Source organism: Adiantum capillus-veneris, chromosome 5, assembly GCF_014529385.1.
Source record: "Adiantum capillus-veneris isolate H3 chromosome 5, ASM1452938v2, whole genome shotgun sequence".
Taxonomy (NCBI): domain Eukaryota; kingdom Viridiplantae; phylum Streptophyta; class Polypodiopsida; order Polypodiales; family Pteridaceae; genus Adiantum; species Adiantum capillus-veneris.
Window position 1 is genome coordinate 87,277,710 of NC_140935.1, and position 15,622 is coordinate 87,293,331.

A 15,622-nucleotide genomic window follows, 5' to 3' on the forward strand; every position below is an offset into this window, starting at 1 on the left:
CTAAATGCATGTACACTAGGTGTTATGGGCCCTAGTGTTTGGCAAAGGTTGATTTGGAATGGCATGCACATTCATGACATTAGTAGTTTCTTAAGCATTTTGCACTCTATGTGCACTATCTCTATGAAATTAATTGTAGATCTATCAAACCAGAATAGAGGTCACGGCTTCGTTTGGGTGCTTGTTGATCAACTCACTACAACAAGATGGTTGTTCCTAAAATTAGTGATTAATCATCAATAATGCAAGGAATTGTGATCCCTGTTTACCAGTCATTTTGGAGGATTGTTTGTAAATAGCAGGAAAACACATCTCAATAGTGTCAATTATCTAGAGAGGAGTGTGTGCATTAGCACCAAGCAATACAATTGGAAAGGTTATCTCTCTAGTTGGAGTTTTCTTACCATGAGGCAAATCATGTTGCGAGTCTAAGTTTAACTTCTTCATGTTCAAATCCTAATGAGTTATGTCAGCAAGTCACTTGTATGGAAAGTTGAGAAGAGGTATTCCCTAATGTTCCAGTATCTTTAGAAAGTTTGACTCCTGGTCATTCACTTAAACACCTCTTAGTTGTGATAACTCATTTACAATACTCAAGTGAATTATAAATAAATTCTACACACTATATTGCGTTTAAGCCAGTTACACCAACAATTCAATAGGGACAACAATGTGGAAAATCAAGATGTTTCTCTTGGTTTCATTGAACCTCCTACTGAATTGTGTATTGGTCATATGAACAGCTGGACCTTTGAGAGGTGCCACTATGGAAAAAATTAGCGTTTTGGAAAGATCTTACCACTTTTATTTTTGAGGACGAAAACGCTTCTCCAAGAGGGGAGTAATGTCATTCCAAGGTTAGCACTAGGAGGGCACGGCCCTAGCAAAGTTCCAGACACACTTATAGTATAGGGGTCTATATATAGCTAAGAGCCAGAAGGCAAGGGGCCTATATATAGGATGGTTGGGTGGTTATTCGTAGGTCTCTCTCCTATCTATCTCCACACACAAGTGACCATCAACATGTATGGAGTGATTCGTCAATAGCTAGGTCATACCCCTAAGAATACCGCTCCTATAAACACAATCAATGCTATAGACTAAGCAAGATTTCCTCTCAATTTAGAATCCTATTCTCCATTGATAGAAAGATTGACAAAATCGCAAAGAAAGTAGTCATACTAGGTATCCTTTGGTTTTTTGTTTAAGATATGTCTTGCATGAAATATGTTCGATCAAGATAATTGTGAATGTGTGGGTGCAAGTCCACATAACTGAACTATAAATAACAGATTGCCTTATCACATGAACTTGCTGCTTGATAGCTGCTCCATGCTTGTTAGCTACAAAAGAAAAGTAACTTCTGTAGTGCATGCACCTTATGCATACAACCAATGATGTGTATAGTGCCTATAGATCTAGAATCCCTCGGGCAGTCTTGATCTCACAATGTTGGGTGCTCTCAAACATCCTGACAATCTACCATCGTACAAGCTGCTTGATCGCTATATGCATGACTCCATGCGTCAGCATGATCGGGTCAAATTGCGTCAAAGAAAATGACGGACCAACTTGGAGAGCATTCCAAGAACCACAATTTGCTACACAATTCTAGCACCTGGGACACCCTCGACAATCAACCTATTTAGCTCCATATAGAGCCTTCTTGGCATAAAAAACCACATAATGCATACACATCTGCAACCACCTGCATGCCCTTGACCTTCAAATTCACTTTACTTCCTTGGCATGCACCAATAGATACATATAGCTATCCTTTTCCCTCTTCATAGCATCAATCAACTTTAGCTGCACCATCATTGTCCAACACCCTTGTTGAATATTTATGTTCAGTCACAAGCATATCACCTCGTAGCTCCAATTGACGAGCTGTCTGGACTAGCTTGGAGAACATTATGACGATCACATTTTGCTACACAAATCCAACACATGGGACATCTTGAGTAATCAACCTATTTAGCCATATATAGAGCCTTTTTGGGCTAAAAAACCACATAATGCATACACATCTACAACCGCCTGCCTTCCCTTGACCTTTAGATCCACTTTACTGTCTCAACATGCACCAATAGACACATATAGACCTGGTTTGCCCTCTTCATAGCATTGAAGTTGCACAATGTCTATCAGGGCAATTTGTAAACAAATATCTCCTTTATACAAAAGCCTATAATTGTATCAAAATGAAAATCTATTGGTAGCAAAGGATGGATTATAAAACTGAAGATGATATGGCCAAGAGAGAGACCCCATTCATATAAGAACCCACACTGTTCCATACACAAATTCTTTTTTGAAATAAAAAATTAACACATATTAATATAAAATCTTATTTATTATAAATTTACCCAAGCCTAGTAGCCCAAAAGATTTCACATCCTCATGGGCCATTGTGGCTAATGTTGGAGATTTATCTACATGTATGTAAAGACAGACAAATTAATTCTGTCAGCTATTAGTATTATTTGAGTGGAATTATAAATGTGATATAGCTTTAAAGAATCTCAAGGCAGTGCTAGTTAGTGCTCTAGTTCTATATGCTTGACAATCAAAGGCAAAACATAGGTGGTAGAGGAAATGAAGGCATATCAACTTCATCAGATCAGCTCCGCACATCGCAAACATACCAAAACAAGGAAAAAAAGATATACACCTTGTGAACATACCAAGACAAACAAAAAAAGATACATATGCTGCTATTTTGAATTCCATGATCATGTTGATTCCTCTTTATTGCACTACTACTAAGGATGCAAATTCCTTCAATAATTAATTTCTTGAAATCCTAATTATATCAAGGTGCCACTCTGAATCATGAATATTATACCATAAGCACAATTTTTTAACATGTTAAGATCGTGCCCAAATGCATTCTAATCACTAGGTTAAACATGTAGAGCAATGTCTTTTCAATTCATCATTAGATCGTGAGTAGTCACCGAATGGGCACGATGTTGTATCCAAGCTAGGATGCAAAGGTGTGCTAGACTAAGAGGGATATTTTCTTCATAATTGGAGATTCTTAGTATTCCATCTTTACAATTCATGTTCATCATATTATATGGATGATTAAGATGCTTGGTTGGATTACCAAAAAATGAATTTCTAATGATGTTTATAATCTATACAAATGGAGGAGGTGGTAATAGCCTATAACATTATTGTTTGGAATTGTGGTTGATGAGATGAGATTAAATTGATTTAAAAACTGTTCTTTTAGGAGCCATTTTGTCGGGATTGCATGTTACCATACATATGTGAACTGTTCTTTTAAGAGTCATTTTGTCGGGATTGCATGCTACCATACATATGTGGTAGTGATGTGTGTGAACACACTTAGGATTGCCGGGGCATTTTTTACCTCACTAGGAGGTTTTTCCCCCCGTGCATTGTATATATGCCCATCACTCTAGGGTTAAATTATCCTTCCATTGCACACTAAGTAATACTCTGTCATAATAACTAATATCTAATTCTCATAAATGATTTTCTCACGTTAAACTGATCATTTAATATGGGGAAGTGCCAGGGGAGAAAAAGCTAGAATATTGGTTAAGCTGGCAGACCGGCCACGGTAGGGATCCAAAGGGGGGGCCATCTGTAAAAGAGCAATGTGCAACAATGGGCTTTAAAGACCCTAAGGTTCAGCCCATTAAGACTTCCAAAATGCTAAGGTTCCAAAAATCAAAGGTTGTGTCCAATGGTCAAGTTTAGGAAAATTGGATGCTTTGTGTGTGTACAAAAAAGTCTTCATGATTCCTACATAGGAGGGGGCGAGCCCTGTAAGTAGGGTATGAGAGAGAAACATACACACATACACTCACAAGCTTCCTTTACACAAAGGGAATAAGAGACACATGTCAGCTCCCTAGCCTAGATGCCCACAAGGTGCACTCAAATTCTATTGGATGGAGGTGGACCAATGAGAATTAGGCTAGAATAAATCTAGTTAATTCATTTAAAAACACTTATTAAAAGAACCAATAAGAATTAAGCTCTCTAGAAGACTATTGGACAGCCTCCCAAGGGGTCCAATGAGCATTCAACAGCCCAATGGCTTGCCCGATTCCTATTGGCCAGGAGACAAAGGGGTCCAGTGAGAGTTTAATGCATTAATTAATTACCTAAAGCTCTCACAAAAGGGGAAAAGGAACACATGTCAGAAGGCTATCAATTATGCTTCTTATATCCTATTGGCTAAGCCTGGAGAGGTCCAATGAGCTGCCAGTAAGAGGATTTAGCAAGAGGGGTCGACCAAGAGAGAGAGAGAGGGGGCTGATCTTTCACAGGCATTATCACTTACACACTCACACAACCTCATGTGTGAAGCAAGAAGACTCTCTCTCTCTCCTTCCTCAAGCTTTAATGGAAAACTCATCACCTACTCCAAGCTTGTGAGAAGGGAGGCCTACACCAACAACTCTTGGCTTTGTGATGCAAATCCAACCAAGAGCCAAGCTTCAATGCATGCTCGTCTCTTCTACATGCTAATTACTAAGCTATGCTATGCTAATATGAGTGATTTTGTGAGGAGATATACATCTTTCTCGTAAGACTACTCCTTCTTCCCAATTTACTCTCATATCCCGGTAGCTCTCACCATCTTCGAAGGTGTGTGAGGTCTTGGGTCTGAGACCGTGAGGGAATTGATGTTGGGTTTTATAAGTGTTTGCTGAGTGCTTGAAGCTTCCATCTTCATTGCACTAGATAGTGATTGAAGGAACACAAATAATTGTATTGTAAAATGTCTACTTTGATGGGGGAAACCTATAATACAAAGCCTTTTGGAGGGGGGACTGGCTCCATGGAAATCCGGTCCTCAATTGTTGTCAATAGCTTAATTTCTCTCTCTTTTGAAGGAACACAAATAATTGTATTGTAAAATGTCTCCTTTGATGGGGGAAACCTATAATACAAAGCCTTTTGGAGGGGGGACTGGCTCCATGGAAATCCGGTCCTCAATTGTTGTCAATAGCTTAATTTCTCTCTCTTTTGAAGTATTATTCATGCCTATCTAACTATGTGTTATGCTTTTTGTTGCTCTCTCCACCCAAGCACTCTTGTTATTTTCATTAGGAATCTATTCTAATGAAATGCTCACTATGTTCATGCTATTTTCCGCTACACACAAGTTACTAGGTCATTAAATGTTACATACTCTCTTTGTTGTATGCCTTGAGCTTCTTCATCTTCTCCAAGCTATATGTATTTCCCTGCAACCCTATTTCCAAAAATTGGTATCAGAGTAGGTTGCATCCTCTCAAGCACAGTTGTCAGTGTTGCTAGTACCCGCCTGCTCACTTTCTTCGATTCGGGTGAACTTTGGTGAGCATCAACAGGTTGACATTTTGGGCTCATTTCAGCCTCTGTTTCCACTATAGGTAGTATTGCACATGCAATATTTTGTCCTTTTGTGCAAATTTTTTGTGAGTGTTGTTTTCTACATAACAAGTCCCGTACAGTCTTCTGCGGGTTGTGCTACATATCATGTGTTGGTGTCACTTTGTTTCTCCCCTTTTTGGGTAGTATTCACATCAGGTGCAGACACTCGCTATGGTTGACACCAACACAAATGTGTTCAAGATGTTTGTTGCTGATGATAAATTGGATGGGGACAATTACCCAATGTGGGATTACATGATGCAAAATTTCTTGTGTCAAAGGGCGTTTGGAATGTTGTGCAGGGCATTGATGTACGTCCTGGCTCTATGGATACATGCAATGTTGAGGATGTTGCTAGTTTTGGTGGCAAGATTGCTACAACTAGAGTTATTTTGCCTACAACTGAGCAAGCTCGTTGGGATGTTAGAGATGCACAGGATTATGCATTAATTGCATTATCTATGAAGTGCAGTATTACTCCTCATATTTTCTTCGCTAAATCAACTAAACAGGACTGGGATATTTTGGATGGTCTTTATGCAAGTCGCAATGAGGCTAAAATTGCATTGCTACGTAAAGAGTTCAAATCGATGATTATGCATGAGGAAGATGGCATGGATACTTTCCTTGCTGGCATCAAGGCTATAAATGAGCAACTCATTTCTACATGCGAAGTCATTTCAGACAGTTCCCTTGTACAGACTGTTCTTGATGCATTGCCATATTCTTATCGGACTTTTGCTATTACTTAGAGACTTATGACCCAAAGAAATCCTATGTTGTCAAGTTTGATGCATTATGCACATTTTGTTGCAGGAGTCACTTTCAAGAAAGAACAGGGCTAAAAAACGTTCAATTGAACATGCTTTTATTGCTGCTCAAAGAAAAGGTGGTAGCAACAATGTAGCCACTTCTCATGGTTCTTCAGTGAGTGGCAAATCACATGTTCCTAGTGCTTCTACTAGTAGCACTTCGTCTGGGAATTCTGGTGAAAAGGGCAAAAAGAAGATGCATTGCCATTATTGTAAAGCTAATGATCACTTGATTTAAGCATTGTCCTAAATTGAAGGCAAAAGAGGCCAACAAGAAAGAGGAATGTTCTACTACAACTGCAACTATTGTAGAATCTTCTGTGAGAGGAGATTGTGATGTTGACGTAGATGCAGAGTGGGCATCTAGTGCAAAGTGCACTTATGATCCTTCTATTCATGATGCATGCATGTCATTTGCTGCAGATTCACATGTGTGGTGCTACAAAGCACATTACCTCACATCATGACTTGTTTACCTCTCTCGAGGCTATCCCTCATGGGAATATAATCACTTGTGCCAACAATGCCTCTTATCTGGTCTAAGGAGTTGAAAAGATTGTGCTTATTGATGCCAATGACAATTCTTTCACACTTGTTGATGCACTTTATGTATCTAGGATAAAATGTAACCTTTTATCTTTATTTGCACTTGCTAGACTTGGTCTTATTGTGAAACTTGTGGATGTACAATTCATGATCTTAGTTTTGGTGATAAAATTGTTGCATCTGGCATTTTATGTGGTGGGCTATATAAGCTCATTTTGTATGAAAAGTGTGGGTAGAATTTTGCAAATACAGTTGTGGATTCAAAGGTTGTTTCAAATTCAAAACTTGTTAGAGTTTTGGCATCTTGAGTGAACTACCCACTGTGGTCCCATTATTTATTTTGCATGACAACAACAAGCAAAATAGGTTGTTTGGATACTTGTCTTCCCATCAAGGTAGCCCAAGTTCCAACTTGCTGCTTTTTCTTGGATGGTGGCAGGTATATGCCAATTCTTTCATGGTTTCTGGGGCTCGTTCAGTCTCCTACCAGAATCGGATGTACCAAGAATAAGTTCAATAATTTAAAAAATCATTCTTTATCCATTGTCTTGTGTCAATTGACTTGTGTCAAGTGTCAGTATATGGTTCTTTAATGAAGGGATGTCAAATATAAACTCTCTCTATCTCCATGCATCTCCCTCTCTCCATCTCTCTCTGCCTCCTTCATTCTCTCTCTATCTCTTCCCTTATCTCTCGATGTGAGAGTGAGAGAGAGAGAGAGAGTGTTTGGCGGCTAAGTCAACAATGGCCAAACGGACCTGTAAAAGATGCTAGTTACTATTTTTAGTAAATGCTAACGAGGCTAGATGATGCGGATGCGAAGTAAAGATGAAGATGAAGCAAATACAAGCAACAGATGCAAAGAAGAGTTGGAATTGATGACTATCTATGGAGTTACGGTCACCATTGATGGTCACTTAAGTTTTAGGATTTTTCATCAAATGACCGCAAATGCGGGTTGTAATTATGTTTTGGGCTCATCAAGAGTTCCAAGTTGCAAACATTGAGCTATATTTAGATCCTAGGCAGTGCAGATAGCAGATTAAGTGAGTTTGGCCATTTGGGTGCCCGACCACTTCTAAAAAGCCTAGAGAGTATATAACTCAAAACACACAATGTGAAAGGGGATTCTTACTCACTTGAGATAAGCTTTGTGAAGAAGGAGATGGCTATGGAGTTCTTGAGCTTCCTACGCGCGTGCATGGACGATTCGGCCTCATGCCAATAGCTAAACTCTAACCTCTTCTCTCTCATTTGCTCATGGTGTAATCAATGCTTGATTAATAAAAGATTAGTGGCTGATTTGTTGATTAATATCTCTCTTTTTTCATATTTCCCTCTTGTTTAAGCATGCTACTAAGTGTGTGTAGGCTTGGGTAGAGTGTTGGTGCCCGGTGTGGTCATTCTATGCTATTCTATGCTCATTGTGTGCTTGATTAGAGTTGGATTAGTGATTGATTAGAGAGTAGTGCATGATTAAGCTTGTGTATGAGAGATTAGGCTGAATGGTAGAGTAAGTAGTGTGCTCACTCCTTGTAGCAACATCATACCCTCTCCGTAGCTTTCTTTGTGTGTAGGTTTCACCTTCTAATCCTCCATTTGGCACGCACAAGCCACTTGTGTGTTTCCATGCCCTAGCCGGATCCTACTCCTCGGATTGACATTATGTTGATGTCCTCCCTATGCTAGGATGACGTTCTAACATTGGCGTCGCTGCCGGGGAGCGATTGCCTAAGCTAGAGGTGCCATTGGTGTGATTAGGAGACACTAATTTCCCTAATTTTTTGTTAATTTTGTTAGTTTTTAGATTAGGTGTGTTGATTAATTGAGTGGTTTTTAGTGTGATTAGTGCATGGGTTAGCATTGATTATGCTTAGAACATCACAAAACAACCCACACACATCATTAGTTCTTGTTTTTTATAATTTTGACCATCAAATTCACTAATTTTCACTAATTTTCCCTAACTTTGATGCTAATTTCCCGTTGATTGATAAGTGTTTTTTGTGCTACACACAAGTAGAAAGTGAGTTGGGTGTATGGACAACATGCCTATGTGATCCACACACTCATATCCTACTCCATTTGTGCGCAAATCGTAGTCGAAATCACCTATTATTCACTAATTTTCACTAATTATTTGGGCATTTTGCAAAGTGTTGATTTGGATTGATTATTTGATGCATGTCCATGATGATTATGTGTTTACATTCATGCTAAACGATGCTACACATTGATATTTTTGTTGGTTGTGTGTAGGTGATTTTACGGGATCCACACACACACACACACACACTAGTGTCTTGGGCACTAATCAAGTGCTTAATCGCTGAGTTTGTGGCCAATTAAGGTGCTGAATTAATGCTAATTCTCTGATTTTAGGTGCAGGTTTGGTTCATAAACCAAGTACATTCGTAAAATTCAAAACTAGGTGCAGTTTATGCCCGCTTGAGTGTAGGCGGAAGTGCCTAATTTGGGGTAATTTGGGGCTGTTTTGGAGTCCAATTTGCTTATGACAAGCATGTGATTGCTTATGGTTGTCAATGAGTTATGGTTATTCTTTTCTAATTCCGTTGTGACGCCGAAATGCTGCCGAAATTCGGTCAAATTTGGTTATGTATGTTTATGTGCATGATTTGATGCAAAAAGTGTGTTAATGATTGATTAAACTTGAGATTTGGATGCTCGAATTGATGTTTAATTGATGCAACATGTTGTTTTGAGTGCGATTAGTCATCGTGCAAGAGAGGGTGATTTTTGTGTTCATTTAAGCGCAGTTTCGAGACGATGTGTGTGCTTAAAGAAAGATGTTTTGTGCGATTTTGATTAAGTAAGTGATCAATTTCGGTGTTTCGATTGCTCGATTGCGAACGTTTGGGTCGGTGGACTGATCTAGAAATTTTCAAAAAAAAAAAGGTAATTTTTGATAATTTTTTGCTAATTTTAACCCAAATGTGCTAATTAATTTCAGAAAATTGATAAATCGCCTAAATGGGTGAATTGTGGAGTGTCGGGGAATTTTTTTTTGTTTTTTTGAGAGTTTTTGCATGATAGTTTAATTTTTTATGTTTTTAGGTTTTTGTTTGATAAGATTTGATTTTTTATTTATATTTGTGTATTTTATTAATTTCTCTATTTTTAAAAAAATTTTGTTGGTGTTTTTGTGATTGTTTTGTGTTTTCTTTATTTCTTATATTTTAATTGTAATTTTTAGTAATTTTGTGCATGTTTTGAATTCTTGTGTGTTTTTTTGAATTATTGGTGTTTTTTTAATTATTTGTGTTCATTTTTGTATTTTTGTAAGTGTTTTTTGAGTTTTTGGTGTATTTTATTATTTATTTTATGAGTTTTTTTGAATTTTTTGTGTGATTTTTTTGACTGATAGTATTAATTTTGAAATTATTAATGTCATTTTTGTAATTTTTTGTGTGTTTTGGTATTTATTTTAAGATTTATGTGTGTTTTTTAATTTACTTGTGTGATTTTTATTATTTTTGGAAATTTTTTTTAAAAAAAAAACATTAAAACTCATCTGTATCTCGTCGCTTGACTAAAGCTGGCCGCCCGGCTTAAGTGGCACCGTGATTCACGGACTTCCTACGCGCGCTGAGCTTTGTGTTGTTCTCCTACGCTTTTGCTGCACCGGGTCTTCCTATGCGCTCGCCCACTGGGTCTTCCTACGCGCGCATGCTCCTAGCCTAGTCATCCTACGCATGCTTGGCTTGACCTACTCTACGCGCTAGCTGCCCGAGTCAGCCCCATAACTCGTGACCCCGCCCTGCCTTGCTTGAGGTCCCTGGCCTGCCTGGCTTGGCCCACACTAACACACCCAGGCCCCACAGTTGGCGACCCCGCCTGCTTTGGTCCCGCCTTGGTTGCCTGTAGTCGGCGCTAGAACACGCCACGCGCACACTTAGTTGGCCTGCAGTCGCACACGGGGCTTGGCGTATTGCCATCAAGACCCCACTCGAGCCTGCAGATTTACACTCCCTCTCTCTATCTCTTGCAGCGGCTCCACAGACCCCGCCTTGCGCGCTGATCCTCAGACTCCACCTCGCATGGCTCGCTTGCCCTGGGCCCTCATTTATTCTTGCCTTGCCTGGATTGGCGCTGAACCCCGAGTTTCATGCCGCATAAAGCTTGCTGACCAGCCCCGCCTTGGCCTGAATGGCTTGGCCCACACCATCACACACACTACACCCTGAGCTCCACCGAGGCTCTACCCACTATGCTTTGCCGCTGATTGGCGCAGCCCACACGCGAGCGCATTAAAAGCCCTGCAGCCAAGTTTTGCTCAGCCCTGTGCCGGCCTTCCCTTGTTTGAACTTTGCATGTCGACGCATTAGAACAAATGCCTCCTGTGTCCTTCTATATGAGCTCATGACCGCCCTACTTGCAAAGGCTTGCCACAACACACACTATTTTCTCGACAGCCCGGAATGGCTCGTAGCGACGCAACACACTCACACACCCCACTTGCCTCAAAAGTCGCTGCAATACACACACACACTCGGTTGAGCCTCAAAAGGCACTGACTTGACCCGCAACACGACACACACACTCTCTGTGGCTTGCTACAGTCCATAGCCCACCGGACTGACTTGGCTCGCGACTCTCAACACACACACTTGCCAAGACGGGGCCGGAAAAATCGGCATAGATGAGGAAATAACATGCCCAAAGCCCACAATACACGAGCTCCGAGTCGAATTTGGGAAATCTCTGACAGCAGCAACAAAAGGAAAAGAGGGCTTCAAATATTCACATAGCGGGTGATTCACGCATCTCCCACTGAGTTGATATATTTGCTACCATCACACACGAGGAAGGCTAAACGGCAGCTTCGGAGTATTCCTCTAACAACGATAAGCAGGATTCAATTGATCACGAAATTTTGCTGCAGTAACTGGTAGTGGCCATAAGGAGGCCGGAAACTGAGCATTGCCAGGCAGAACTTTCCATGCAAGTCATCAAAAGAGCAAATTTCATCGATCAATCAAATTGGAATCGAGGTATCACAAAGCGAGTAGTTGTTGCAGTACAGTGGTAAGTATCTTGCCAACTAGTGCTACAACTATACAGGTAGGTCAGATCGGCCAGAACACAGCTAAGCCTAGCAGAGAGCATTGAATTCGGAAAACCATTGGTCACCTGTGGGAGAGGCTAGAAAAAGGGAATACACGTGCTCAACAGGTCAGTAATAGGGTTGAAAGAAAAATGGAGCAGCAGATGCAACAGCCACAGTCAATGGCAACCTCGGCAAATCAAAGCAGTTCTGATGCAACTTCAAGCTCATTAATAACAGTCAAATCAGTTGGCGTCAGGTTGGAGTTAATAGGTCATTTCAAAAAATTTCCATGCTACATGGATGATGCAGACAATCGTTATCTAAAGTCCAAGCAAAATGCTCTTAAAAGCCCGACAATACAGGTTGTGGAAGTAGAAGAAGCTACCAACATGGCTAATTCACAAAAGAACCTAATGGAAGATTGTTTAGGATCGGTGTACATGAAGCTCAAACCAGGTAGTGAGTTGGACATAATAAAATTGCGCAGGCAAGATCTTCCAGAGGTTAGCAGTTGTCAAGTCACTGTGCACTTGATAAAGTCAAATTACAAGGACAAAAACTGTAGCAATCTCTATAGAGATATGGAGGGTAGATGGTACAAAGCAGAAACACCTCAACAAGCGTCGGAAGAGCCAGATCAATGCTTCATAGCTCATGAAGATGGTTCAAAGTTGGGTTACAAATACATGTCGACAAGTGGTAATACTTACCGCTTGGTAATGAGCTTACCTTTAGCTTCCAATGCAGATATAGTGGTAACTCGGAACAGAGAAATCACTCAAGAGACGGAGCCTACTATAATCAATCTGCCAAAAAATGAAGACACAGTTAGCAGGAAGGAATTCTTTGAAGCCATGTGTAAACGAAGGATGCCTTCAACCACTTCAAAAGTCAACAAGCAATCTGAACCAATAGCCGTTCATTGGATCAACGAAACAAGATGGAGAGATCCAATTTATGTAGATTCTGATGGACAAAGATGGGTTCAAGTCACGCGGGTAAGGACATTTTGCGAGTCAGTTCCTAGGACACTATGGGCAACGCGCATTGGGGACAGGAGCTATGATATAGATGGAAGATGCTATGAATTAGATCTTATTGCAAATAAATTCTTGGAAAGAGCTGTAGCTTTCATCATGTCACCTTCAACTCCACAAGACCAAATTCAGCAACGGACACATGATGAAATGATATCTAACCAGGTAAATATTGGTCACACTGCCACTATTGCACAAAGTCAATCACTAGAAGATAGGGAAGTGCACTTTAAAAGCTCTAGGCTTCCACTGAAACATGATCAAACTTTGAATTTGTATGAGCACAATTCAACTCCTTTCATTTCACAGATGAGTGCCACAACACAACAGTCACAGGTACAAAACACTACACATGCACCACAAAATGTACCAACACAAACACATGTACAATCATTGGAAGAATCAGCTATTGAGTTAGCACGACTTCACAAAGACCTAGCTCAATCAGTTGAGCTAGATGACAAAGCTAAAATATCCACATCTAGCATAAGAAAGATGCCTCTTACAGTTAGGGAACACTCTCGGATGGGGGGAGTCCAATCTCCACCTCATTTACTGCAATCAGGACAACCCTATCAACTGCAAACAGCAAAAGAGAGTCACAATACTCTCTTACAATTCAGTGGACAACAAAAGCCAAATACAGGATCGAAGCGACAACAGAGTCCTAAGACTATGCAGAAGCCACAGATAAAGGATCACATGTTCATAACAGACATAGAATTAAAGTTGGTCACAGAAGCAGGGGCTGAAACGACCATCTACCAGGGTTACAATGGAAGCTATTACAAGCTTCTTGAGAATGCCACAGTCGAAAAAGATAAGGGCAATCAGTCAAAGGCAGCGTCAGTGTTGGTTTTTAAGTATCTACATGTCATTCTAATGACATATTTGATCAAAGATACTATGGGTAACGAATACCAACAATACTATGAACAGATACCTCGACCAGGTATAGAACAAATAGGAATAGATGTGCATTGCTATGGATGTGGCATTAATCATCTAATACCCAATTGCCCAGTAAAGATGCACTTAGATATGATGAAGCAGCAAAACCAAGACAGTATCAGACTGCAAGCAACAGAATCATTAAACAAGTCTCCAAGTCGAAAGTCGCCCGAAAGAAAGCATATCTTGTCAAAGCATACCAGAGACAAACTGATGACTAGAATATTGGAGGTCAAAGGAGTCAATGATATTTCAATTAAAAATCAAGCTGCCAAAAAAGATCAGCTACAACAGATGGTCAACTTGGAATTTTTCAGGCTTGAAGTCGAAAGATCAGACAAGGATGCAGCGGACGATTCAATGTCAGAGGAAGTGGATGAAGAAATTATCTGTGATCCAGAACTAGAGCAGGGACGGGCAGTCAAGGACTTTCCACTGAAGATTTCAACAAGCAGAAATGTGGAATCAAAGATTCTACGTAATAATGCTAATAGCACAGATAGTTCATCGCTAAGGGATGTACCCAAGATTTTAACAGAGGCAGAGATCAAATATCAAAACCAAGAAAAAGACATCTCAATGTGTTCAAATGATGGCAAGAATCAAAAAGCAGAGCCGGTCATAAAGTCAGATCCTAATATTGTCTCGCCATTGGAAAATGCCAAAGAGCCAAAGGTGACACAAATCATAATTAACTTGAACAATCAGAAGCAAATGGGGCATCAAGCACATGGAGCCTATCAAAAGACAAACAAAGAGATCAATAAAGAGCAATGTGAACCAAAGGCCACGGTAAGCATTGCATCTGAAGAAAAGAGTCAACTTACTTCTGTCCAGTTGGCAGAGGAAATTAAAGACTCAAACAGTTGTTCAAAAATAGAGGCACAAAAGACGGTTCAAGTCAGTTTAAAAGCAGAAATCACCAAAGCACGTCATCAACAAGAAAAGGTACAAACATCCCAAGTAATTACATATCGACGTTTATCAGCAGAAGACAAGGGAAAAGCAAAAGTCCAAGGAGGCTTAACCTCTTCCTCTGAAGAACAAAAGTCCAACAAGGAGGTCACAAATGCAGTTAAACAATCAAAGCAAACAGCAGTGGCTTCAGCACCCCAAAGAAACCAAGACCAACAACCTCGACAAGAGTATAAAAAGGTCTTTCAGCCAAAATACCCAACTCAGTGTAAACAAAGACACAAGCAGCACATCAAAACCTATGTTGCAGCCAATGACATCAATGTCAAAGATCCAGTTTGGGTAAATGATCCTACTCTCAGCAATTCAGGTAAACAAATGGGATGGATTGCCTCCCAGTACAACTTAGAAGAGCAAGGCTACTACAGTGGTCAACCAAATGTTTGGTTACCCAAACCAAAGATATCAGGCTATACAGTAGCAAATGGCTTCAAACCAAAACAACAAACAGGAAAATCAAGATCAATTTCAACTCAAAAGAGGAGATCGAACAACAGGGCTAGAAACAGGTTCAAAAACAATTCTCAATCTAAAAGGCCTACATATCTTCAAGGGAATTTACCAACCGTGATTCCCAAAAATGGCACGGAACAGATACAATTGAATTCGAAAGTACAGACAAAATAATTTGTGCCATCAAATATACTTCAAGCGCAGGGATATTACAGAGGACAAAAACAAATCTAGCTACCCAAGGCACCAAGACCAGATTCTACACAACTTGAAGATAATTTCAGCTACAAACACCGACAGATAAAGGATACAGGTCCAAAAAGTCAATATGTCGTCTGTAAAAATAAACCAACAACAAATAGCAGATACGTATGGGT

General features: G+C 40.0%; 1 protein-coding gene across 1 annotated transcript; it reads left to right on the forward strand.

Moving 5' to 3' along the window:
- The first annotated feature begins 11,978 nt into the window (after positions 1-11,978).
- Positions 11,979-14,038, forward strand: LOC147457679 (uncharacterized). The gene is made up of 2 exons (XM_086513352.1): positions 11,979-13,818; positions 13,920-14,038. The coding sequence occupies exons 1-2, from the start codon at positions 11,979-11,981 to the stop codon at positions 14,036-14,038; spliced, it is 1,959 nt and encodes a 652-aa protein (XP_086369478.1).
- Positions 14,039-15,622: the final 1,584 nt, after the last annotated feature.

Excerpts from the sequence above, each read along its gene's own strand:
- LOC147457679 (XM_086513352.1), top strand. The coding sequence starts at position 11,979 with ATGGAGCAGCAGATGCAACAGCCACAGTCAATGGCAACCTCGGCAAAT. Across the intron at positions 13,819-13,919 it reads TGAACAGATACCTCGACCAG|CAAAACCAAGACAGTATCAG; the intron begins GTATAGAACAAA and ends ATGATGAAGCAG.